This window comes from Daphnia carinata, chromosome 3 (assembly GCF_022539665.2).
Source record: "Daphnia carinata strain CSIRO-1 chromosome 3, CSIRO_AGI_Dcar_HiC_V3, whole genome shotgun sequence".
Lineage (NCBI taxonomy): Eukaryota > Metazoa > Arthropoda > Branchiopoda > Diplostraca > Daphniidae > Daphnia > Daphnia carinata.
Genome location: NC_081333.1, coordinates 2,130,823 through 2,154,650, shown reverse-complemented (window position 1 = coordinate 2,154,650; position 23,828 = coordinate 2,130,823). Strand labels below are relative to the sequence as shown.

At 39.9% G+C, this 23,828-nt stretch overlaps 4 protein-coding genes, 1 long non-coding RNA gene and 1 other non-coding gene across 8 annotated transcripts in view; 2 read left to right on the top strand and 4 right to left on the bottom strand.

The window, feature by feature from the left end:
- Window positions 1-653: 653 nt before the first annotated feature.
- Window positions 654-1,609, bottom strand: LOC132087857 (uncharacterized). Its single transcript, XR_009420722.1, has 3 exons — window positions 1,468-1,609; window positions 872-1,393; window positions 654-792 (listed from the first exon to the last, which is right to left on the bottom strand). It is a non-coding gene; the product is annotated as an uncharacterized LOC132087857 (long non-coding RNA).
- Window positions 1,543-3,639, top strand: LOC130693816 (ubiquitin-associated domain-containing protein 2-like). Its single transcript, XM_057517035.2, has 8 exons — window positions 1,543-1,699; window positions 1,792-1,922; window positions 2,001-2,083; window positions 2,145-2,294; window positions 2,366-2,534; window positions 2,608-2,835; window positions 2,945-3,068; window positions 3,176-3,639. Exons 1-8 carry the CDS (start codon window positions 1,660-1,662, stop codon window positions 3,325-3,327), a joined length of 1,077 nt encoding a protein of 358 aa, XP_057373018.1. The 5' UTR covers window positions 1,543-1,659; the 3' UTR covers window positions 3,328-3,639.
- A 3,299-nt stretch (window positions 3,640-6,938) lies between these two features.
- Window positions 6,939-12,098, bottom strand: LOC130693709 (GTPase-activating protein skywalker-like). Of its 3 annotated transcripts, none has more exons than XM_057516896.2 (12): window positions 11,701-12,098; window positions 10,275-10,724; window positions 10,121-10,205; window positions 9,864-10,052; window positions 9,623-9,747; window positions 9,431-9,541; window positions 9,250-9,361; window positions 8,869-9,170; window positions 8,624-8,710; window positions 8,047-8,205; window positions 7,742-7,974; window positions 6,939-7,657 (listed from the first exon to the last, which is right to left on the bottom strand). In XM_057516896.2, exons 2-12 carry the CDS (start codon window positions 10,671-10,673, stop codon window positions 7,516-7,518), a joined length of 1,944 nt encoding a protein of 647 aa, XP_057372879.1. In that variant the 5' UTR covers window positions 10,674-10,724; window positions 11,701-12,098; the 3' UTR covers window positions 6,939-7,515. The 3 variants fall into 3 exon arrangements, with proteins under 3 accessions (XP_057372879.1, XP_057372880.1, XP_057372881.1); XM_057516897.2 differs by lacking the exon at window positions 11,701-12,098 and adding an exon at window positions 11,124-11,272; XM_057516898.2 differs by lacking the exon at window positions 8,624-8,710.
- Trnaw-cca (transfer RNA tryptophan (anticodon CCA)) lies at window positions 10,835-10,906 on the bottom strand. Its single transcript has one exon. It is a non-coding gene; the product is annotated as a tRNA-Trp (tRNA).
- LOC130693739 (phospholipid scramblase 2-like) overlaps window positions 10,863-23,828 on the top strand; it is a 27,698-nt gene continuing 14,732 nt past the window's right edge. Inside the window, exon 1 of the mRNA XM_059494701.1 lies at window positions 10,863-10,868. The gene's annotated coding sequence lies outside the window, so the exon portion shown is untranslated. The remainder of the gene's footprint in view (window positions 10,869-23,828) is intronic.
- The window catches only part of LOC130693700 (protein timeless-like), a 9,865-nt gene continuing 3,507 nt past the window's right edge, over window positions 17,471-23,828 (bottom strand). The window contains exons 7-16 of the mRNA XM_057516884.2: window positions 21,393-21,542; window positions 21,210-21,312; window positions 20,924-21,142; window positions 20,580-20,853; window positions 20,331-20,515; window positions 19,480-20,252; window positions 19,167-19,419; window positions 18,707-19,102; window positions 18,458-18,644; window positions 17,471-18,400 (exon numbers count right to left, since the gene is read on the bottom strand). Coding sequence (XP_057372867.1) covers window positions 18,127-18,400; window positions 18,458-18,644; window positions 18,707-19,102; window positions 19,167-19,419; window positions 19,480-20,252; window positions 20,331-20,515; window positions 20,580-20,853; window positions 20,924-21,142; window positions 21,210-21,312; window positions 21,393-21,542 — 2,814 coding nt within the window. The 3' untranslated portion in view covers window positions 17,471-18,126. The remainder of the gene's footprint in view (window positions 18,401-18,457; window positions 18,645-18,706; window positions 19,103-19,166; window positions 19,420-19,479; window positions 20,253-20,330; window positions 20,516-20,579; window positions 20,854-20,923; window positions 21,143-21,209; window positions 21,313-21,392; window positions 21,543-23,828) is intronic.

Sequence of the window (23,828 nt, the reverse complement as noted above, 5' to 3'; positions counted from 1 at the left end):
TTAAAAGCTTTCTCGCCGCCTCGTCCCAAATTGTCCCCCCGTCGTCCTCATGGTGTTCTATAAATATTATATACATTATATAAATATTATCCCAAACCGTCTATCTCTCTCTCGTAATCATCGGCACTTGTAATATGCACTGGTCACTGTGTTGAACGCGACGAACAAGAAAAAAAAACAAGAAAAAAGATTGCGTTCGATTATTTTATTATTTTCATCTGAACATTTTTCAATGACAAACAAAATTTAGGCGACTTACAACAAAATTAACGAATTAAAATTTCTTCTGGTGTAAAAAAAAAAAAAAAAAAACGAAATTAACAACAACGTAAATGAATGAACAAATTGGCCCAAAATTCTCCAATCTTTCTGTTATTTTTTTCTTATTGGAATCGATACAACTGGGGCTGGCCCTTTTCAGTTTCTTTTTCAGTGTGTGACCCATTGTATAATCCACACATTTTTTTTTTTCTCCAAATTCTCCGAGAATTTTTTTTTTACGCCCGTATTCTATGAGATCGGTGCTGCCTTACTTTCGTGTATTTCTTTCTGTGCGGCTCTTCCCCTCCAAGAAAAACCCACCCACCCACACACTCCCACGAAGAAAAAAAAAGACGAGTTATTATCGATTTATATTTGTATAACACTTGTAATTTTTTTCGAAATAAAAAAAAAATAATTTTTTTTCGTTTACAAAGAAAGAAGAAAAAACATTGTTTGGTACCTGTTTGATTTATTTTTGGTTTTCCAAAATTGTGTGTTTGATGTCCAACGGTTTTTCATTCATCCATCCTAATTTAATTCAAATATAATTGACACACGGACAAATGATAATAATAATAACAATAAAAACGATTGTGATACAACTTACCGAGCAGTTGGCTGGCCGATAACCATATTTGGGCCATGTGTGTCTATATGGGTTGACAACAGGGCAACAACGAGGAAGAGAAACTTTCTAACTCGTAAAAAATTAGGGCGCTCATGTCGGTTGCTCTCCATCGGGTTCGATATATATACAATATAATTCATAACATATGGTTATCATTGCTGTGACAGTTGAATAAAAAAAAAAAAAAGGAAGACACGGAAGAAGTCAAAGGAGAAACACAAAATTATGTTGTAGCTGTTGGTGGGGATGACGGATCGTCAAAGAGTGAAACTACCGGAAGGTCGGAAAGGGTGGCGCAATTTGCGCAGTCGTGTTAAAAATTTATCATCAAGAGGGTTATAACTCGAGACCTTTGGTCTCTTTCTTTTTTTGTTCTCGTCGAGCGGGTGCTGCTGTTGGCTTTTTCGTGAATGACCTCATTTTTCGTATTTTCTTTTTTTTTTTTACTTGCTGGATAAGCTTCTCGGCAAAAAAAAATTTGTAAGCTGAAAATCCGGATTTCTGTATCAGCAAAATGATCAATCACGTCAAAACGACCTCATTTTTACAACGGCAAAAATCATTAGGATAATTACTTCGTTCGAACTTGGCGCGCCAAGTCTTTTTTCATTCCGTACATCAATCCGCGCATCTTGCACACTTCTCCTGACGACATTTTCACTTTGTGGTCTTGTTTACAATGGATTGTTGATAAACTCTGCTTCATTTGTAGATTTTTTTTCCTTGCTTTCTACCGGAAAAACGGAAAAGCAAAGTTCTCTTCCGGAATGGCCACTTACATTTCCCAGTATTCCACAACTGGATTCTGTAAGTTGTGTTCTAATTGATGTTTACGTTTCAAAGAAAAAGTACAGTCGTCATTAAGCTGTAATATATATATATATGTCTTTTTTTTACAGACCGAGCTCCGGTATCAAAAGGACTGATGGGAGCATTGTTCGTCACCTGCACGGCCATCCATGTCCCACTTCTGTCTCATCTGCGAGTATACCTCATGTGTCAACTGCCAAACACTTTCACGTCTGGCGAGGTACTTCCATCATCTGTTCAAATCCGGCATGTGTGGAAGGTGAAAGTTTTTCATTAAATGGTGTTTTATTACTAACAGGTGTGGAGGTTGTTTACAGTACAAGCAGCCTTTCTTGACACAAAAGACCTAATTTGTGCTGCATTACTCATATATTACTTCAGGTAATTTGATTCATGATATAATAAAAAAAGCATTTCAAATTCACCATTTTTTTATGTCTAGAGTGTTTGAAAGACGACTAGGTTCCAAGAAATTTGCATCCCACCTATTTGCTACTAGTCTGATTTCACTCGCTCTGCAAGTACCACTTATTTTGCTCATCAGATCCACAGGATGGAGCTCATATCACAGTGGCCATCTTCCTCCTGGCCCGTAAGTCTGCTAGATAAGTTTTCCTCTGCTAAACATGAATCTCATCTTTTGCTCTTTGCTTTCTTTCTGAGGTATGGATTGATCTTTCCGCTATTCGTTCCATACCTGTGTGATATTCCGAGAATGACTCGTACGCATATCCTCGGGATACCTATTACAGGAAAAACACTGACATATTTAGTAGGTCTACAAGTGTGCAGTACCTCTTTCCCGACGGCTGTTGCAGCATTCTGTAGTATTGTAAGGGTTTTCCCATCTTCATGGTCGCTTTCGTGATGCTTGAGGCGTGACAGACATACTTTTACTTGCACAGGCTGCTGGACTGCTGTATAGGTGGAATGTTTTGAAAATCCAAGACTGGCTAGTAATACCAGATTGGTTTGCCCGATTGACAAATCTGACCCTTGGACGGCTATTATCCTCTTCGCCACCTACAGACGGTCCAATGGGGGCCACATTGGAAATTCAACGCCAGGAACAGATGGAAAGGCTTGAGCATCAAATGCTACTCCAACGATCCCGGGACGGACCACCTCGGCAGGCAATGAATAAATAATTCTTGTTTTCTTTAACCCACACAGCCAGTCTTCGATTATTCATTTTTTTTTTTTCCTTGCGTGACTTTACGTGTTGTTGTTGTTATCACACAGAACACTGGGCAGGGGTATGCCGAACGTCTTGTCGGTCCCGAAATGCAATGGGGTGAGCAAGGTGCCAACGAACACCCACGGCGACGGCGAGCCAACGATTTTCCAAATCTTTTCAATCCGAACGGTATATAAAAAAGATGAGATTTTTTTTTCTTCTCTTGTTTTCTTTTTTTTTTTGAAATCTAGCCATGCTTCTTCCTTTCTTTCTTGGGCGTTTTTTTTTTTTTGTAGAAGCTCGACCAAATAATCGGATACCACCATCCGAGGAGAACGTGACCTTTTTGACGAGTATGGGCTTTAGCCGTGACCGTGTCATGCGGGCCCTGCAAACGACAGGAAATAATGTCGAAGCGGCCGCAAACTTGCTCGTGAATGATGTATAACATCATCCCCCCAGATGAATGTTAACCTTCTTCTTTATTTTTCTTTTTTTTTCTTTTTTGTAAGACACACACACCCATCCCTTAGAAAGTCTACAAACCCACCCGCCCTTAATCATAATTTTTGTCGATTTAATCGGTTACCTGTATCCCAAATTGTGGATCGTTTCAATCTTTAAAAAGAACCTTTTTTTTTTTTTCTTGTTTCTGTTTGTATGTGTGTGCGTCGTCCATTTTGTGAGTTGTGACTGTTGTATACAGGGTGGAAAGAAACGAAAAGATGAAAATAAAAAAGGAATTTTTTGTTCAAAACTACGAGAGCTTACGATACTACCCCAAACAATGCGCTTGTCTGGCATCGAAGTGAGAAGTGGAACACGATTTTTTTTTGTGTGTACGTACAACAGTAGAGACGTCTCAGCTAAAGTCTAGCCTCGCAGTTGTTGCGCAGTCTTCAGTTCCGCCTCGACACCGATTCGAGCCATCGGGAAAATGGGTTTTCAGCTGCACGCAGCAACAAGAATAATAATAATAAAAAAAAAATGAAGCCAAAAAAAAAAAAAAAGAATGAACAATCCGACACTTTCTTTGCCCTCCCCTCGTCAATCACCGCACCAAAAAATTATTTCTATTTATGATTGCAACGGTGTCGATGATGGAAGTTAGACGTCTCAGTCTGTCGGGATCAGGGCGCAAACGACGTCAACCGACCGAAAACAGACGCTCAGCAATGCATTGAAAAGGAACGGCCAATGAGGTAATCGTTCGACTCGATAGTCCCGTTAAAACTTCAGCTCTTCCTTTGGTTCCATGACGACTTCCAAAGCAACGGGAGATGATTTCCATCGTTCGATAGTCTCAGAGAAAAACAATTTTTTTTTCAAAGAACACAATGATCTCAGATGACGAAGGACTCGCTTTCTTGATCTTCTGCGTAACTATTTTTAATAGACCGTATAGACCTGGGTGGCTGCATTCCGGCCAAACGGAAATAACAAGGCCCATTCAAAGAAACATTTCCGGCTTTAGCCGCTGGATCGAGTCGCTCTTATTATTTTTTTAAAAGAAAACGCGATAGGGAAAGAAGGCCAACGGTTTAGTCATCAAGAATGACCAGTAATTTTATTTAGGTTAACGGGTACCCCGCAGTTCCGTATACCTAAATGACTGTTACGAAGAAATGAAAAACAAATACACTAATAAAACAAACGGAAAAAGGATGACCACACGCGTTTACAAGTGAAGGTGGACTATGATCATAAAAGTTGAATGCTTTCGTTCGCCTTCATTGTACGGGGTGCGTTTACGATCAAATGGAAATTTATTTTTCCATTCTTGAAAATTATTCTTTTAAATGGACGATTATTACATCCGGTAGAATGCTAAGCGATAAAATAACATTACAATAATTCTTACGTTTACTCTACGAGTCACTTTTGATGACTTTAAAATGTTTAGTCAACAGCCCAGAAGCGGGAAGCAAAAAAAAAAAAAAAAAAGAAAAAAAAGAAAAGAGAATCAAACTGGGTCAATTATAACTCGTGATAATAAGAAGCGAAACAAAATAGCAGTACCGCAAAAATAGGGAGACTCTGGAACGTGACCTTCTTGCGCTTCGTGCAGCAAGGTTCGTCTTCCCAGATGCGTTTCGCATCGTTCGTCACAGCACCACCCGTACATAACGAGACAACAGCACAAAAAAATAGGAGAACCAGTTAAATACGGGCGAGCTAAACATAACATGAAAAAAGAGGAGAAAACTCTTTTTCTAGATCGTGATGTCTTGCAGTAAAAAAAAAAAAAAAAAAGAGCATCGAGGCTGCATAGAATATGTAGAGGAGGTCTTGGCGCAGATGTATGTGCGTCGTGGTACCGTGCCCTCAATTCCTCCGGCTGCTGCAAAAAGGCACACACACACACGCAGACAAAAACAATTTCTCTTCCATGTTTTTATTGCTATTATGCTCACTGCCGGTTGTTAGCGCAGTAACTTGCGGCTTTTGTTGCGCCTTTTTTACGCTTCGAATCATAACATGCACGTCTATAATGCATAATGCAAGTATCATAGACGCTGAGCACCCTAACGTCTGTATAGAAGTAGGTCAGCAGAGTAGTCATTAGCGTCCATCGTCAATACAATTATATTGCATACGGCGCTAGCTGTATTTTTAAAGCTTGTTCTATAAGCAAACCGACGGTAGTTAAATTCTGGATCTCAAGAGAACGAAACGACGCTATGCGCTATACCGTTTTTTTCGCATCTTATTTCCGGACGGATGATTAAAAAACATTAATTGTTTTACCCTCTCAAAGAATTCGGTAATTCAAATCGCTTAATTCAAACGCAAAGTTGTTAACCCTTCTCCGCAAAAACGCCCCAAAAAGTTCTTTGACACGGTGCATTTTCAGTTTGTTATTCTTCCCGTCCGTGTCGGTTTCTGATTCGGTGAGGGTCTGATTGATCACAAAAGAAGCTTGAGGGATGGTGGTAGTGGTTAGCAAAAAAAAAAAAAAAATTAGAAAAAAAAAGAATGATTGTCTCGAGAAAGTTGCAAGAGAAAGTGCAACGCAATCACGCCGCGAGGGATGTGACGGGATTGACGAGTCGCTTGCGGGATTCACGATTTTTTTGTTGTTGTTGTTTGGAAGAATCCGAAGAAGGGGAAGAAAAACAGAAACGTCGACAATGTTGGTACTGTCATGTCTTTTTGCTGTCGGCGAATCTCAAGAATCTCAACCGCGATTCTTGTTTTCGCACAAAACATTCCGCAACTTTTAATTCTTTAAAATCTATCTAATATTTTTAATGTGTTTTTTTTTATTATTATTGACTTATACACGGGGTACACGTTACACGTAACAAAAGCTTTTTTTTTTCTTTTTAGAGAGAGAGGGAGAGAGTACTGATATAAGAATGGTGGTACGTAGCAGCGGGATAGAAAGAGAATCATATCGTTGATCGAAACTTTTAATTTATAATGGAGGAGACGAAACGATGTAAATAACAAATCGACAGCGAAAAGAAATTTCAAAGAAAAATATAATAAGATACACACAAAAAAAAAACGAATCGTGTTGGCCGGCTATTGTTTCACGCTTACTTATATATTCTAAATAGTAATATTCTTGTCAGAATATTACCGACAGCAACGCGGACAGAGATACGCACAACCTACAGCCATTCGTAATTAAATGCAACGCATGCAAACGTTTATTAAGTATTACGGAGTTGTTTAGTCATCAAGCATCGTTTTCTTTTTTCATTTAAAATACGAGCACCAGCGAAATGGGGAATAAAAACTGCCAATTCAACCATCGAAAAAAAAAAAATGTTGGTAGACCAAATGACAATTCGTTAATTTTTTGATCGACTATTTTTACGTCGGTTGAGCTGCCCCCCCACTCCTCTTCTAATTCGTACATTTCGGAGAGACAAACGCGGGAGATTCGAACCACACGGAATGTACAAATGCGTCTTCCAGGGCCAAACACATTTTTTTTTTGTTTCTTTAGCTATTCATGACAATTCGTTTTGCAAATGGTCAAAAACAAAAGCTAAGCAAAAAAGCTTTAAGGTACACTCGTTTTCCTATTTTCCAGGGATTCTTTAAAACAAAATTCGAATTTTACCACCGAAAGAGCAGTACCATTTTAACATGCTGAAGTTGACTAGTCACCTCTTCTTTGGTGAGCGTGAAACCTGAACATCGTGGGGACTCGCCAAATTCCCGTTTAAGTAGAACACGTGTAGACATCGGGAACGCAACGAGACGAAAAAACAAGCAAAAGCCAAACCGAATAGAGCCAAAAAAAAAATAATATTTCGGGAATTTTTAAAATGTGATACGCGCGCGAGCACAGCCTCTATATGAAAAAAAAAAAAAAAGTACAACACATTCCTGCTTGTTTTCTTTTTACTTACGAGGGGCGACGGATTGACACACGTAGGGGTTCAACGACTAGTCTAGCTTGAACATGGAACGCTTTTGTTTAATTCTCTTGGAACAAAAAGAAGGAAAACTTGAGATAAAAAAAAAAGAATTAAACAAAACAAAAGCTAATTATAGTTGAAAATCGACCTGGATTTTTTGTTTTGTCTATTGGTAGAGGGATAGGATTTTTGCCTGACCGTATCACGGCTGTGCTCCAGTCGATTTAGTTTCACGTCGTTTTTCGTTTAGGTTTCAACTACTACACATTCTGGAAGCCGTAGACTTCGAGAACTCTAATCTCAAAATCGGTCGTAGAGGCTAGTGGTGGATTATTGAACGTCAAACAACCGTCAGTCTTGCCATAACGGATGTTTTCATCGATCCAAATTGCCTGGGCTTTTCTGCATCATCATTGAAAAACTCTTTAAGTCGACTGATCTCCCAAAAAAAAAAAGAGAAGGAGAATTTGAAAATGTTTGACTTACCCTCCACCAACAGTGACCATGTGCCCGTCGGATGCCATGAAGAGTTCGGCGGCGTGTCGTACGCAGGACGGGCCTTCAGAGCTAGCGCTGATTCCAACCCAGGGGTATTTGATTTCGTTAGGTACGAGCGTGAAAACAAACGTCTCGCCCGTTCCAAAATAACCCTGTCGACCGCCATGGCAATCTTTCGAATTGCGTTCTGCCCATCGGCTTGAGCAATAAGCTCCGAACACCTGATAACAAGAAGAATAAATTAGTTTAAAATTTAAATGACAAACAAGATGTTTTAATCGTTTTTTTTTTACATCTTCCGTTGTAGTTTTCACGATGAGGATTGTGGGTTCGTGTTGTTCTACTCTGTTAAAGAACGTCGTCATGCTGCAGCCGTGCTCCTCGGTTGTGTACAACAGCTCTGGTTGATACATGGTGATCCTCACCGGAAGCCAAGACCAAACCGTCAGCAGCTACGAGGAGTAGGCAGGTGAATAATTAAAAAAAAAAATGAAGAAATGTTAGTAAAATTCGGTATTTAAATCGCACGTAAACGACGAGGACGACACAAGATAATGCCACAATAACTCACCGAGTTTACATTACCAACTAAATAAAACAGAAAGAAAAAAAAACATTATGGTTAATAATTAATTAATCAACCAACGATAAAAACAATAAGTCATTCTTCATACGCGAGGTGCAGTAATACGATCAGTTATCGATTTTCTAAAAAAAAAAAAATAGTAAAAAAAATCCAACAGAAACTTGCAAGCAAACCAACAAATCAGGCAACTCTGCTTGCAGGTTAACAGGCGGTGTAAAAATAAAGAGGGGAAAAAGAAATAACTGAAATTACAACATCGAGCCACCGACGTTAATGAGACTCACGCGATCGTAGTCGGCGGCATGAGAACGTACGCCCTGAATCGGGAACAATCCCAAGGAGCGAGACCTAAGACCCGGTGATCTGGAACCCTATCAAACCCCGAATCCCACCCGTTTGATATGAAGGGAGAAGGAAAGACAAGAGAAATCGGCAACAAACGTGTTAACATTTAACACCGGAAAGCACTTCATTAAATAGTTTCTAGTTTTTTTAGAAAAAGATAATTGAAATATAACAGGGATATTACCTCTCGAATTGTCAGCGTGTGAGACATCATCTGGATGTTCACTTGAGACTGGCTGGTAGGTAGGACGTCGCTGGAACGAGAACGCGGCACCATGACGTTCTTGTTGTTGGGCCCCGATGCGGACGCAGCGGCCTTCGATTTGAGATACATTTCCGTCTTGACGAATAACCGATCCATTTCGGATGAGCTGAAATTCCGCACTCCATAAGCTGTCCTTAGTAACTTCTCCGGGCTACAAGGCAAATTGCGACAGAAGCCCAACAGTGCCGACTCCACGATAGAGTCTTTGTTCAACGCAGGTCCTGTGGGTGGGGGGCATTCGAAATACGCAGGTATTTAAACGTTTCAATAAAAAAAGGAAACAATAACAATCTTATTTACGGTTGTTGGACGGAAGAGATGCCAAATGCCTATGGAAAAGTAGGAGAATGGCCATCCAGACACGGTACATGACTTTACGGCCCTCGAATAAGAAACAATCCATCACGCGCACCTATTGTGAAAGAGTAAAAAAAAACAATGAAAGATTTGAACAAGTGCGAATTGTAAACACGTTCTATACCAAATGTTGGAATGGTAGTTCTTTAAAGATGCAATTCAGCCATTGCTGATGGATAGACTCTACAATGCTATTCTCTCCGGCTTGTTTAGCAATGTATGAAACGGCGGATTTCTAAACAAAAGAAAGTGAGGACAAAAAAATGCGACATTGACATGTCTGTTTGTTGGATGGTAGCAATTAGCAGAATTTTACAGCGTGTCGCCGGCACAAGATCATTGACGTTCTCCAGATGGTTTCAAAGTGCAACTTTGTTTGCGTAATGAATTTAGTTTTCTTAGACGCCACCATGTGCGAAACGCAGGCGTAGCAGTCCTCCTCTGAAAAACAAGAAATAAACAAAAACACGTCAAAAGGTAAATAAAAACAAAAAAGGGGCCAAACAAAGATACAAAAAGAAGCGTCTTTAAGAAAAATAAAATATGATGTGAGATACCGCTCATGTAATGGAGCAGGAGACAAGTGATGGGGTATAAACTGGGAGCGTACGTGATATCGGGGCACGAGTATGATATGATGTTGACGACACGGCGGGCCACTTGAATGCCCGTTTCGTTCAGATAGTAAGACATCTGGAACGAAGGCTCGACAAAAGTCGGTAGCGGGCCAGTCTTTGTGACCAGATCTGTAAGTCACAAGATAAGAAAGAATTATTGATTCGGATTAGCACGATTGATTACAGATAATCCGTACCGTGAGTGCCGTAAATTTGTTTGACTGTATCCCAGTACAATGAGTCCATCGTGGCCTTATCTTTCACGTGCACGCTGCAAATGATCTAGCAACAAAATCGAGAGGATTTGAGAACGTACGTCAACGAGATGTTTAACTAATGAGGTGCAATTACCTGCCACAGTCGAGAACGGACGCAATCGAACGGTAACCACTGGTGTGAACGGATGCAGTTCTTTAGCTCGCGAATCTTGCCGGCCTGAACGATGCGTTCGACCTCTTCGGCCGTTTTGTTATGCAAATGTGAACGCCTTCTCACTCCCATAAATGATGCTCTGCCATTGGATCTCCGTCCGAGGGAACTTATGCCGGGTGAATCGAGAACGGACGTACCGCTGATACGTCCCAATTTATCAACATCAACATATTGCTGGAACGGACAGCGCCGAGGAGATGATGGCGGGCTGGAATTTTGCTTTCCTATCTCAGCATCATTTTCAATTGGTGGTTCTACATTATGAGAGTTGGAGTCTCCCGGTCCTGGTCCCGAGTAGCTTACCACTTCACCCGTCATCGTCTATTTTCGTTGACGGGACAGTGGAAAATAGGGTCAATGTAGATAATTCTGTACATAAAAAAAAAAAAAAAAAAATAAAAATAAAATACCAAATCCCTTTCCAATGAACCAGAAAAACGAGAATAAAGCAAATAAAACTCAAATAGAATAAAAACACGTGACCACGAGGTGACTCGAACACCCAACCTTCTGATCTGGAGTCAGACGCGCTACCATTACGCCACGCAGTCATACATTCATACCCGCTTTCGCAATTGCAGTTGAATATGCAATGGTATTTTATGATTACGATAAGCATGCACAGCCGGTAATATTTGCCATTTTTGTCCCTGAATTAAACTATTAACCAGATAAATTTTTTTTTTACTTATTTTCTACTAATGAAAACTATAAGCAGCCATAGATCAGGAAAAACTCATTTAAAATTATTTCCATATGTCACGTTACCAAGTCTACGTGCAGATGCTGATATCGTCAATGGCGCACGAGAACTTCAAAATATTTACTGACCTGGTTACTACCAAGTTACCGACTAATCGCACGTGGAGAAAAACTGAGGCCCTTAGGGTTGGCTTATCTCCAGATCCCACTGTTTATCATTAAAACAACCACATGATGCAAAGCAAGTGGAGTATGTGTAAGCACTGCCACACCAATGAATGCAATTGGTTGTTTTACCTTATCTCGCAAAGAATCTGGTGATAAATTTAAACTTCCAAACACCCAGTATAGCATGTGACGGAATAGGTTGGCCATAGACAGGAGTAAGACACTGTATGTTGTATGTTTGCAAAAAAAAAAAGGGTTGGCTGCAAAATGTGCTTACAATTGCAGAGCACGTAAAGTGAAAGGCTGAAGGCCTGCCCACCAGAGGCTGAGTTTCTAAGACCTTGCTAAAAGCTGTACTTGCAAAAAGAAGGACATATGAAAAGAATTTAACGATAACCATATTTGCTGGAAGGCATATTTAGTGGTTAGATTCAATCAGGTCATGCAGCATCTGTTTTGAACATTGTACGCTTACCTATAGGAGTTGTGGCGAGCACCAAACACTGATCAGACACACGTTGCTGCTGGGGTTCCACTAACCAAACATGAAACCACTTGACAGAAAACCCAAAAGACCAGGGAGAAATTGTTGATATATGACAGGAATGATAAGAGTCGGCAATTATTTAGAATCAGCTCTCCGTCGAGTAGACGTCAGGGTTCAATCAGCAGAACAATGCCAAATGATTTGAGCCGAGACAACGACTTCAAGAGGCAGAAAGCAAGCACCGGGCAGGTTGTATAGCAATCGTGAGTAACTTTGCACTGGTCTAGAAGCATGGGAAAGCGAATTGTTATGAGCTTTCCTCCGAAAGCTGCCAAGGATATAAACGAACTGTCCCTCTCACCATACACCAGTATTAAAAAAAACGTTAAATGACAAGGAGGTGCGTCGTCTGCTAGTGACGTAAACATCACGATTCACGTTGGCATACAATATTATCGATTTTCAGGCTGATACCGATGTAAGCCATCTTTTTGCTTGTGGTAGACGTCGTCAACTTTTGCGTCTATGACAAATGATAACTCGATTACTTTTACTTTTCTTACATGAATAATCAATAGCAATTTAAAGTCTACGTCTAATGAAACAGGAATGTGCCCATGAAATTCCTATTTAGAAATCTCAAACAAGAAGTAAAAACCGGAATATTTTTGCCTACGTGCGTCAACCAGACATGGCTAAAGGAAGTGCTATTGATCGCAAAAAAAGGACAAAGTTGGATATATAGAATCAAATAAAACCAATCATATATTCATTCCCAAAAATGTGATTAGACTTAGTTCCTTCTATGAATGGTTTAAACAGATTAGGCTCCGTTGCTAGATAAACTATAATTCATTCACCGTGATTTGTTTTCTTTGGGTTTGGCAGAACAGATGTTCAAGGCGAAGCTTAAAATTATGCGAACAAACTCAATAAACGACGTTACATCACAGTATAATGGCAGAACGTGAAAGCCACAAATCACTTTAGTGGTTTCGGTTTCCAAAAATACAAAGCAATAACTGCACCACTCGACTCAGTCACGAGTCATGCTACATATGTATTTAGCTAAAGGCATGAATTTGTAGTCAGCATTGCAACGCAGTTAACCAAATTCAAACAAAAACGCCAACATTGAAAATACTGAAGGTTTTTTTTTAAGCTGAGCTGACATATGCAAGTTGTTATTTCTTTAGCGGGGATCATGTTGTAGATGGTCACGCTCTTGAAGTAAAGTGCGTTAATTTGGTCTGTCTGCAGCTTTGGTTCTCTCCTTGAGTTCTTTTACGCCGACAAAATTCGTATTTTCACTTATCGTGACTTCTGCTAACTGGTTCTGTAGGAAAAATTTCATTCGCTTCCGTCAATCAACTTTTGGAGTTTGGACTCACTGAACTGTTTAGTATTCGTGGCATGTATTGTTTAATTCTCTTTTCTCAGATTTTTTAAAACGACTATTTTTTATTTTTTTTATTTTATTGTTTTTAAAAGCTTTAGATCCCAGAAACGCTATTCCCCAATGCTGAATTTTTCCTACCCAACGTCTTACTGCTCTTCTTTTCCAGTTTACTAGACTAGGTAATTGGATGTAACCAAGGATGAAACATGAAAATAATCAGAGGGTACCTCCAGTTGCCACGAGTTAGCACGTAGCATCAACAAACAATTGGGACTGTGTTCTTATTGTATCAATACATCCCAAGCTGCCACATCAATCACTTACGCCCCGTTGAGCAGACATAAACCTTTATGGGATTTCCACTACGTGAATAAAGAAATAATCGAAAGTTTCAATAAACCAGCACAGCTAAGATGAACAATTACTTATCAGATATTTAAGCAAGCACAACTATCACGTGGACGGTCGGCTCATCGTGAATTACGACCCTGAAGCTTACACTGCATATTTCAGGTTCTGGTATAAGCTATTTCATGACGTTCCGCGTAATGCTTCTAGAATAAAGCAAATAGCACACACGTTTCACATGAAAAATTACTACGCATTCAAGTAGACTCAAGTACGTGTAATAAAGTAGAATAAGTTCAGAATTTTTCGTTTAGTTTTAGTTCCGCAAATGAATTGGTAAGTGGATGATTCTAATACTAATGAACCGGTAACGAACCGGACACAACATACCTGAGGAAAGCGGAAGACACTGATTAGCCTGCTTAATCTGAATGCAATCCAACAAAGACTGAATCTTCTTTCATGCGCAAAAAATAGGAAAACATATTTGACAATGGAGAACAGATTAAACAGGTGTGTGCAAGAAACTAACCGACTACAACAGGGTATTTATATTTTAGAACATCGTGACGTGACTAGATTTTTAAGTGTTAAATTGCCTTTGCTAAATTGCCCGCGCCAGCACCGAAACGATTTGTGGGTTGTCCACCAATACTCGATTAATTTTACTCGGAGTCTCCATGAAGAAAATACCGAAATATGGTGTCATCATAGATTTATCTGCTTAATAATTGCCTCGGACCCTATTCTCACACGTTCCCTATAAAATCAATGCGCCAAGGTTTGTCATGTCCGCATTAGAATTAGTAACAACCTTTTCACGGGCATTTTTCTCTGTTCGTTTTCGTAACCTTGTCGTTTTCTTCCTTTGTCCTTTTCTCACGAGATAAATTCATATTTATCTTAGGCCGCGTCTTCCTTTGCCCTTTTCTCACGAGACAAATTCATATTTACGTTAGACCACGCCTCGAAATCTCATTTCCAATTCACTGCGTAATATGCCCGATAGATAAATTTCTGTATCGATAACTTAGCAATCGTGCAGCCCTTTCACACAGGTATGTGATATAAATTCACTATGCAAACATCCTGTATACCTGTATCTGAGAACACTTGTGATATCAAAGGCTATCCTTGAAATACAGCTGTTGCGTTAAAAATTCCATGTGTTCTAAGAACTCGCTCAACTTCGCTGAAACAGGCCTCTTCAAGGCTTTCTATATGCAAAGACCTCAGGTTATTGCCAATTTTGAAGTACCCAGCAGGTGTGTTCCGTCCCTTGCCAACTCCCCTTAGCAATTTTCAGTTTTAGAGCAAGAAACTTTATTGGAAAACAACGTCATGAACGACCAACAAAAATGTTATGTTCACAGAAAAAACTTGCCATAGGAATCAAACAAGTAATTTATTCATAGACTTTGCGTGGTGCAAGTGATCAAAATAAAGCCCTCAAAATCATGCTTGATAACAATTTCAGTCGAATGATTATTTTCTTATATTAATCGTACGAAAAAACGGAAGCATTCCGTATTTATCCGTGTGTTATGCAAGTAGAAGCGGATGCCCTCATTCTTTACGTATAAACCAATTTTCTCTCGTACTACGTGATCCAATCATGTTCGTCAAGTGTTTCGAATGTTTTCGTCGACACGAGGAAATTGTAATGCAATGATCATAGGAAACTGCTCCAATCGGTAGCTTGCACTATTTTGAGTCTTATGATTACATTTTTTAACGGTAGCTGAAAAAGGTTCTAAACAAATTTAAGTAATTTATTCTAGTGACAGAATGACGCAAATGCAAGTAATATCCAGAAAAGACACGGTGAATTCACGCTCAAATAATAATTTTCCTGAATTGCTAATCTGCGTTCTAGGAACACTCAAACCGGTCTAAACTGATGGCTTCTATTCCTTCATCCGAGTTCCACAAAGACGTCAGCTGTATGCGATCCATAGAATTATAGATCAAACTATTTCATCAATAATAAAGTTAATGGAAGGCTTTTAATGGCTTCGTGTTTTGGTTGCTAGGTGACGAATGCTAAGCTTTTGGGCGAAGGATCAAACTTTATGAAATAAGCGAAAAAAAAAGCCTTTGTCTCTGGCGAATGGCGACTCTAATTTAGAAAACCCTAATGAGATCCTGGAACCATAGCAAAAGAATCTTGCCGGTATTGTTCAAACAAAACCTACCAACTAACGACCATCGTTAAAACATGTTGATGTGCTAAGGTTCAGATTTCACAAAGAGTATTCAAAAAGATAATTATACAATAATAACTAACCAAGGACAATCACTAAAAAACAATGAAAATCTTTGGCCAGGATGGTTTGCCCATGGTCATCTCCTTGTGGGCTGTTCACGTTTTATTAGTTCTGTTCTAAAAATGGAACTATTTGCACGCAGTGGGCTGTTCACGTTTTATTAGTTCTGTTCTAAAAATGGAACTATTTGCACGCAGTGTACACATGTGTAATCTTCCGGGATCTATTGTCGCCGAATATTTACACGTCTGAAAGTACAATATTGCAGATTGCAAGAGAACTTAATCAAACGTTAACACATAATTGAATTTAATATAAGGGAAGTGGATTTGCTGAGTCAAACCTTTTATTTCCTCGTATCCAGTGTAGACACTCGAAACTAATAACAAGCTCACTAACAGTATAACTAGAACATTGAAACAGGATAATTGTGTTAGGTGCTCATCACAATGACTTAAAACGTGTACCAAAATTGAATAAAGAAATGCAATGCTTATTGGTGTCACGTTACAGGACATACTCACGTGGCCCTATTGATCCTCGTGTCTGACTCCACCCTTTTCTTCGTTCGCTAAACGAACTACAGACATCCTTGGCACACACCGAGGCAATAGATTTAACATTTACGATGCAATAAATTTTGCTGAACACACGCAAATGCGATTTTTTGAAGGCAGTGCAATTCCAGCCTTTTGATTTTGCATAACGCTGCACAGGCCACTTTGTTTTTACGGTGTCTAGCAGCTTCCAAGATGTTGCAAGACAACGATCAGTGATCCATCTATGGAACTGCAGGAATCGTTGTCGAGCAACGATATAATGCCAAAACAATAGTTACAAACCAAAGAACCGCCGTTTCTTTGAGACTTTCTTTTCTTTCAAGAAAAAGACAGAACGATGTGACAAAGACTTTTCACATGTCTTTGCCCTTAAAAATATGTAAAATAGCCGGTTGGAAATTGTTTTATTGTAATTTTTTTTTTATGCTTTCAATTGCCATTATAAATTTCAAAAGAAAAAAAAATAAACTGTAGCATCAAGTGTCTTCAAGAAACTCACGGATTCATATGGTTTGAAAAGAACCTTTTGTTACATCGTCATAACGGCGAGGGTACAAATTTTTAAAAAATAATCTCGAAGGATTTCACATTTCAAAACTAGATGTATTTGACATTTACGAAGTGCCCGGAGATCGTCAACCGGCTTCTGCAACCCTTGGTGACATCAATTCGTATCGATCCCGTGTTTATTTGAACTTAGCTTCACTACTGTTTTGTACCGAGAGAAAAATGGTCACCAGAATTTGGTTTGAATAAGACTATATTCAATAGGTGTTGGAAACCAACAGGTTTTCGGTGCGCATAATGAATAATAACAACACTGTTACGTCACATTCCGCGTTTCGCCTTTGCACACACATTTCATGGCCCCTGGCTTATTTGGTATTAACCATGGCTGGGACTCTACAAATTGCAAGAATACCTTATTTGGAATTTATTCCTATCAAGGGCATGCCGAAAAATGAACGTGTTAGCTCCTTATTCGGAAGAGCACTCAGCACAAAATCTAGTGCAATTGACAAGGAAGCTCGTGATGAAGAGGTTAGTGCTATGTACGTACAATCATTTGACGTTTTCAAATCAATTGGCTGGCAAACTGAGAGAGGCTACTAATTTTCCCCCACAATTTCAGGATATGATCAATATGTGGCCTCTAAAAAATTGTGAACAAATGAAGTAGCCCATTGATATGATGCACATTTATTCTTCCGGATGATAAACATGTATAGTTTAATAGATTTCGGCAAACGAGTAGATTGAATGAGGACGTCATGACATTGACGCTCATCATTCATCTCTGATCACAGAAACCACATGTATAATATTAGATATGCTGGGTCATTAGAATACATATGCGATTATATAGGCGACCCAATTGAATTCATATGGCTGATTAGTTTTGTAGAGTATGGAATAATAGTTCTTTTTTCCATCTGATACATCACAATTAATAATAAATCACGGCCTGTCGTTTGCTCAAACCTTACCTCGTCGAACAGCGACGCGTAAATAAATTTTTTTTTTATACATCAACAAATATAAGCATATGGAGGGGTTTCCAAATACTGCTCTATTTTATGTTGAGGTCCGTTACGAAAAAAAAAAACTTCAAAAACAAGGTATACTTCAACTAAAATGATTTAAAAAATGACTGAGCAAGAGAGAAAAATAATTACTAAACTAATACAACTGAGGTATCACTAGAAAACGGTGTAAAACCCTGCCCTGTCTGAAACGCAATGTGAAAACGGTTAATTCAAACTGAATCCCATTCAAACTGAATCCCAACATACAATTCGATTATTATTAAAACACATGATATATGAATTCTTTTTGTTTTTTAAACACGGTCCTCACGGGACGTGGCGGAGGTTTGATTTCCAACAGGTACCATTTCGAATGGTTCCTCACTGCAACTTGTATCCCCACCAATATTCATTTGCATCGCTGTCCAATCGGGACGGATTTCTTCCATGGAAACCGATTCATTCGATGATGTAGGCGCGTTCATGTTAACCAATGCATTGCCGGACGCACTTATAATGGCGTCTTCCATTTCTTCATCGTCACTCGAGTCCGTTTTGTGGACTTCCAACGAGCTTGTCGTGCTGATGCTAAAAACAGAAACGATGTAATCATTACAGTAAAGATAAATTTTAAAAAACTTATACCTGTCCAATGGACGATGGCTGTGATTACTGATGCTATGGCTACTGTTGTGACCATGGCTCGTAATCTCTGCCGAACGAAATAGTGAGCCAGATTGCTCTACCCAGTGCAGCCAGTGATGGGGCACCGCTGAGAGAGACGTAGACGGACCGGGTCCCAGATACGGTTGCCAAGTCAATGGCAATAAACCTGTAAAATATAATCGATGTTTAATGATCTGAACGACGTAGTTGAATAAAATGAAAACTGACCATCTTCGGGCATATCAGCCAGCGAATTGGGAATGGGTAATTCGACTTTGCTGACCAGGGCCAAGTCAAAGTCTACTTTTTGTTGTTCGACTGGTCCGAAGGAAAGCGCAACGCTGTAAAGAGTATCAGATGACCATTCTCGTGGAATGCGAGGATAGAGACCCGTTTGGGGGGCAGGAGGAAGGAGACCCAACCGATGCAGTAGAATAAGGAAGAGATCTGAGCGTAGGGCGGAGGCTTCTATTTCCGTCCAAGGGACGATCGGACATGAAACGTTCATTTTCAGACTCAAGCTAGCTATGGGGTTGCGGAATTCCTGGCCGATATAGGTACCCAAACGAGCTGAACATGATATCAACAGAGAAGACTGTACCCAATCCATCTGTTTTTGGAAACCTTAACAACATAACAAATGAAACGTTAGAAGACGACTGAACGCTAATTATTGAATAGCACGAACCAGAATCCATAAGCTGACCCCTGAGTGATTCGATATCCGATTTTGGTACTTCGTAAAAAATGTCATCGTCACCAGCAGTTTGTTCGGGATCAATAGGCTGTTGTTCTGATTCGGCTGATGGCGAACCATCTTGATCGGGCGATCCACTCACGCTTCTTTGAGGTGACCCGGCGTCGTAACATCCTCCCGTTTGGAAGTTGCGCAAAAACTTTTGCACAACGTATTCAATCAGGTCGTCCCAATCATCGCACATCTGAATAATCCAATCAATAATTAGATACAAAATTACCACAAGGAAATTGTAAAAACTCACGTTGAATTCTTCTTCCCAAATTTTACTGAATGAACGTAAAATAACTGGTTCGCACAAGAGATCAGCTCTGCCAAGATCGGCTCCGATATGATGCAATACAGTGAGAATGCAGTCGTTGACAAACGGACCATTCGTTTTGAAATCCTCAAGAGCGAGGCCATAGCGGGTCAATATCGTTCTCGAACAAAACTGATTTAAATGTTGACGAAGATCAAAACTCTGACCATACGATGATTGCTGAGCAGCTCTTTCGAGTGTGAGTAATAAGACATGGTTAGCTGTGATGACATCACGAAGATAACGCCGACTTTGAATTATTGGATTGAAATGGCGTAGTTGCAGCAAAAAGAGTTGTCGAAGGTCGCGAATGGCAGGTAGGTAACCACGCAACTGAACAATTCTTTCTTCGTAGCCTTGCGTCTGGCCTTTGCCACCGGTCTGCGAGCCTCCAAGACGTGAATACGTTTCCAATGCCTGAAGGAATTCACGGATGGCCGTAACACCCAGGTGTAACCGACGCAAACACGGTTTCAGGTCTATCGACGGTCGTAGTGAGTTCATTTCAAACTCTTCAGTTTCACGGACGGCCTCCCATGTCAGGTAACTTAAAAGATCAATAGTGAAGACATCTTTGAAATGTTCCATATCCAGCTCCAATTGGGAAGCAAATCGCAAAAAGTAGGTGATGAGCCAGAGAAAGTGAGATTTGTCCAAGGGAAGATCGTCTTGCAGCAATAACTGTTGATGTAGTTGACCCACCAGGGCGTTGTAACCTTCGAAATCAAGTTAGGAAGCAATTTATGAAATGTACTGTTTTTTTTTAGTCATTAAACATTCGTTTTAAAATTCACCATTGAGCAGAAAATCGACGGTGAACTCCTTCAACAGTTGTGAAATATCTTCCTCTGTTGGACTGTATTGGACGGCCTTTAACTTGATGTGACCAATGGTCCGGCTTCGTTTGCTCAGCTTTTTTCTTCGCTGTTCTTTCTCTGGAGGTGGCATTTTTCCAGTTTTGTGATTCACTTTGTTATTTCTAGAGAAATAGGGAAGGAATGTCATCAACTATGTTTATATTTTCTATCATAACACGAAGATACCTCTTAGTAGAACTATCTTCAGTTTGTTGGTTCATCGCAATTGCAATGCCACTTGAATTAGCTGCTTCTGCGTTAATTATGACAGGAACTGAAGTCGAAATCATAGTTTCATTCCGCCTGTCAGAATTCTGTGAATTGCCATGACAGCGACGTTTGGATGATTTTTCTTTATGATCATCCGATTCCTTGTTGTTTTGGCTGGCATGATGAGTTCCCGAATTCTCAGAGTGAAAGCCACTCGAAGCGCTATGTTGGCTAGATCGTCGGGATTTATCTAACGTGATACATAAACAATAAAACTATTAACAATGTCTTTAATAATAATCTCCAAATTCATTGTCTACCTGACTGGCTGCTGTATTGTGAAGGAGCTGTGCTGGATGTACTAGCAGTATCTCCTCCCGGACCACCAGAAAGTGTTGAAAACTTGTGACCTTTATTCCGACTCGGCTTTCCCGTCACTGGGTTCGTGTTCGATGTCGTGTTGGACACAACAGTTTTCTTTTCGACTGTCGTCATAGTTTCTCCTTGTGATTCGTTAGTAACAGCTTCAGAGTTCTCGTCTGATAACAAGATATTGCAGATTGGAACACGAAAGTTCTAGAAGCCCGATTATGTAATTCGACCTACCTGGAGGAGACATTCCGGAAGCTTTTCTCTGTGCCGAATCAGAAGAATCGGATGTCGGATCTGACGACGACGTTAGGATTTGTGGACTATTGCACGGACCAATCTGTAACAAGATCCAAGACAGAAATGTTGAATTATTGAAGATTTAAAAATGCATCGTTATAATAGCGTGAAGGCCATTACTGGAGGCGAAGTGTTGCTCTCGTCGTCGTCCTCGGATGATTCGGACGTGGTGGCGTTAATCCACGTGCCCAGCAATTTCTGCATGTTCTCAACGTGTTGATCTTTATAGAAGAGAGCAATCAACTGCACAATCGTCACCACCCATTCGTCCTGCGTTTTCAAAAATAGACCAACAATTACACTCGGCTCACCGAACTGGCATAATTTAGCTTTATTCCCATCCAAAAGTAGCAAACTCTTAGAAATAAACCGATAACGGACGTCACAGCCTTCACATAACAACTAAATACGTAACGTGTGTGAAATGAAATCCCGATTTTAGCATCAACTGTAACCTTTGTACAAAAACGGTATCTATGACGACGATGTTCATTCATGCGTGAGCGTGATTCCAATAAGTTTTCTTTTAACAGACTATTCGTCATGTCTGATACCGATATTGGACGAGACCCTAGTAAAAACAGCTACTAGACGAAGACGGGCGTCATCATCCGGTGCTCTTGGCAACGGACCGTCCAGTCCTGAAACTGATTATTTATCGTTCATCCTCGTTCATAAATGTCACACAAAAATCGTACTCGTGGCTCAGCTTACACAGCGTCAACTACGTATCAAAGCGCCTGAAAATACCATCTCGTAATGTTGACATCTGCCAGTCTAAAACGCTGTACCGCTCAAGTCGATGGCATTGATCTGTTTGGTTCTTTGAAGTACGCAGTTGCTGATTAGGTATACATCTAAAATGGAGCTCAATTTGAACCAGGAAAATTCTACGGAAATCAATGATGGAATTTGTTCAAATTGTTAAAAATCACGTCTCGATTTAGATTAGTTGTAGAGTGTCGGGTTCTTTCATAAAAATGGGCACTTAGAGGACTCCCACGTTTCCTTTAACAAATATAGCCAATCCTACATTTAAACTGTTATTGTAAGAAAATAACAAAAAGAACGGCAACAATGACACCCTCGATATCTCAAGAAGCATTGGAGGAGGTAAGACGTCATAGCAAATCCGAATATAGAATTCAATCAGACTCGTGACTTTTTCGAAGCCGTGAAACAGCTGTAATCACGTCCAAGTGGTAACCAAGGATCACGTAAACAGAACTTATAGCAATAAAGTTCACATCGTGTTTTGGTGTTCAAGAAAAAAAAAACATTGATAAGTCATTTATCTTTGTGTAAGCCGCCGAAAGAGAAAGAATAAACAAAATTAAGAACCCGCCCCTCTTTTTGGGCACGCGGCAGATGAGATTCTGTAGCCGCGTGCACTGTTTCCCAACCTCACGCTGTTGTCTCGGGAAAACGTGAAAATCGATAATGTCCCACCGTTGCCTTGCTATTGGCAAACACGGTGTTCACTCTCCTAGGAGAATTCACGAAGGGGAGTGATCACGTGGTACGTCTGCTATAGGGAATTGCCCTGGAACGATCTTTACGGTTGGACCAGATATTTTAAATTGCAACAATTCTACGATAATGCAATTCGCAAAGGAATTTGAACAACTCGGGACCAGGATGAAAAAAAAGGCCTGTCTTGACAATCTAATGAAGCATTTTGTTATCTTACGGCTTATGTAAGTAGACTGACGATGCCTTTTAACAAATTGGGTTATTGGAAACATCGGATTGAATTAACTATCGATTTCCCCGTTCTGGACGATCAAACCCTTCTAGAACAAATTTCAGTAACTTAATTCCGAAAGACAAATAGTTTTCCGATGTGTTTTAGAACTTTCCCGATGTCTCTTGCCAATCTTAAAAATACATAAACGGTCTGCTTCTTAACGACTAATGTCAAGCCCAAAATGCTGCGCAAATAACAACCAAAATATGGAAACGTCGAGGGCCCTAAAGGAAACACAAACAATAACAACGTTAATGTACTTTGGAACATACGGCATGCCATAGTCGTACTACTGCTTCTATGCCATCAACAAGTCCTTAAGATCAAAAGGGCATATTTAATAAATAGATTACGGGACTTCCAAATAAGACGGAGAATCACATGCCGGTTTATGATCAAGTAAAATAAACAAGAATGACAGCTTGATCCTTTTTGAATACGTACTGCGACGATCGCCTCAAATTGCCTTGGCGAAATAATTCGTTCTCATATCGACCTAAAGAATTCGGACTAAACTAATTTTTTTATGAGCTGTTCGGCATATCGTTCCGAAAGACGACGCAGCGCCTTCAATTCGTCATCGTCTTCAGGGGTCCCGGGTAACTAGTCATGCACCAATCAAGAATAATAAACATCTTGATCATGCATTACAATTTTAGTTCAAAGGGAGGGGGAAAAATCTTTCCGAGTTAATGTTGTCTTAAGCCGGATAGTCATCGGAAAGAAAAACAAAAGAGTGTTGTCCCTAATTCCTCGGGAACAGACATGGCTGAGCTCTTAAATGATAAGAAATTAAAGAGGACACGCAG

What these genes read in the sequence shown, in the direction of transcription:
- LOC130693709 (XM_057516896.2), bottom strand. Translation starts at nt 10,673, where the DNA reads ATGACGGGTGAAGTGGTAAGCTACTCGGGACCAGGACCGGGAGACTCC. An exon ending in ATGCCGCCGACTACGATCGC is followed by an intron (nt 8,206 to 8,623) that starts GTGAGTCTCATT and finishes TACTCCTCGTAG; the next exon opens with CTGCTGACGGTTTGGTCTTG. An exon ending in TGAAAACTACAACGGAAGAT is followed by an intron (nt 7,975 to 8,046) that starts GTAAAAAAAAAA and finishes TCTTGTTATCAG; the next exon opens with GTGTTCGGAGCTTATTGCTC.
- LOC130693816 (XM_057517035.2), top strand. Translation starts at nt 1,660, where the DNA reads ATGGCCACTTACATTTCCCAGTATTCCACAACTGGATTCT. An exon ending in TTACTCATATATTACTTCAG is followed by an intron (nt 2,084 to 2,144) that starts GTAATTTGATTC and finishes TTTTATGTCTAG; the next exon opens with AGTGTTTGAAAGACGACTAG. An exon ending in TTGCAGCATTCTGTAGTATT is followed by an intron (nt 2,535 to 2,607) that starts GTAAGGGTTTTC and finishes TTACTTGCACAG; the next exon opens with GCTGCTGGACTGCTGTATAG.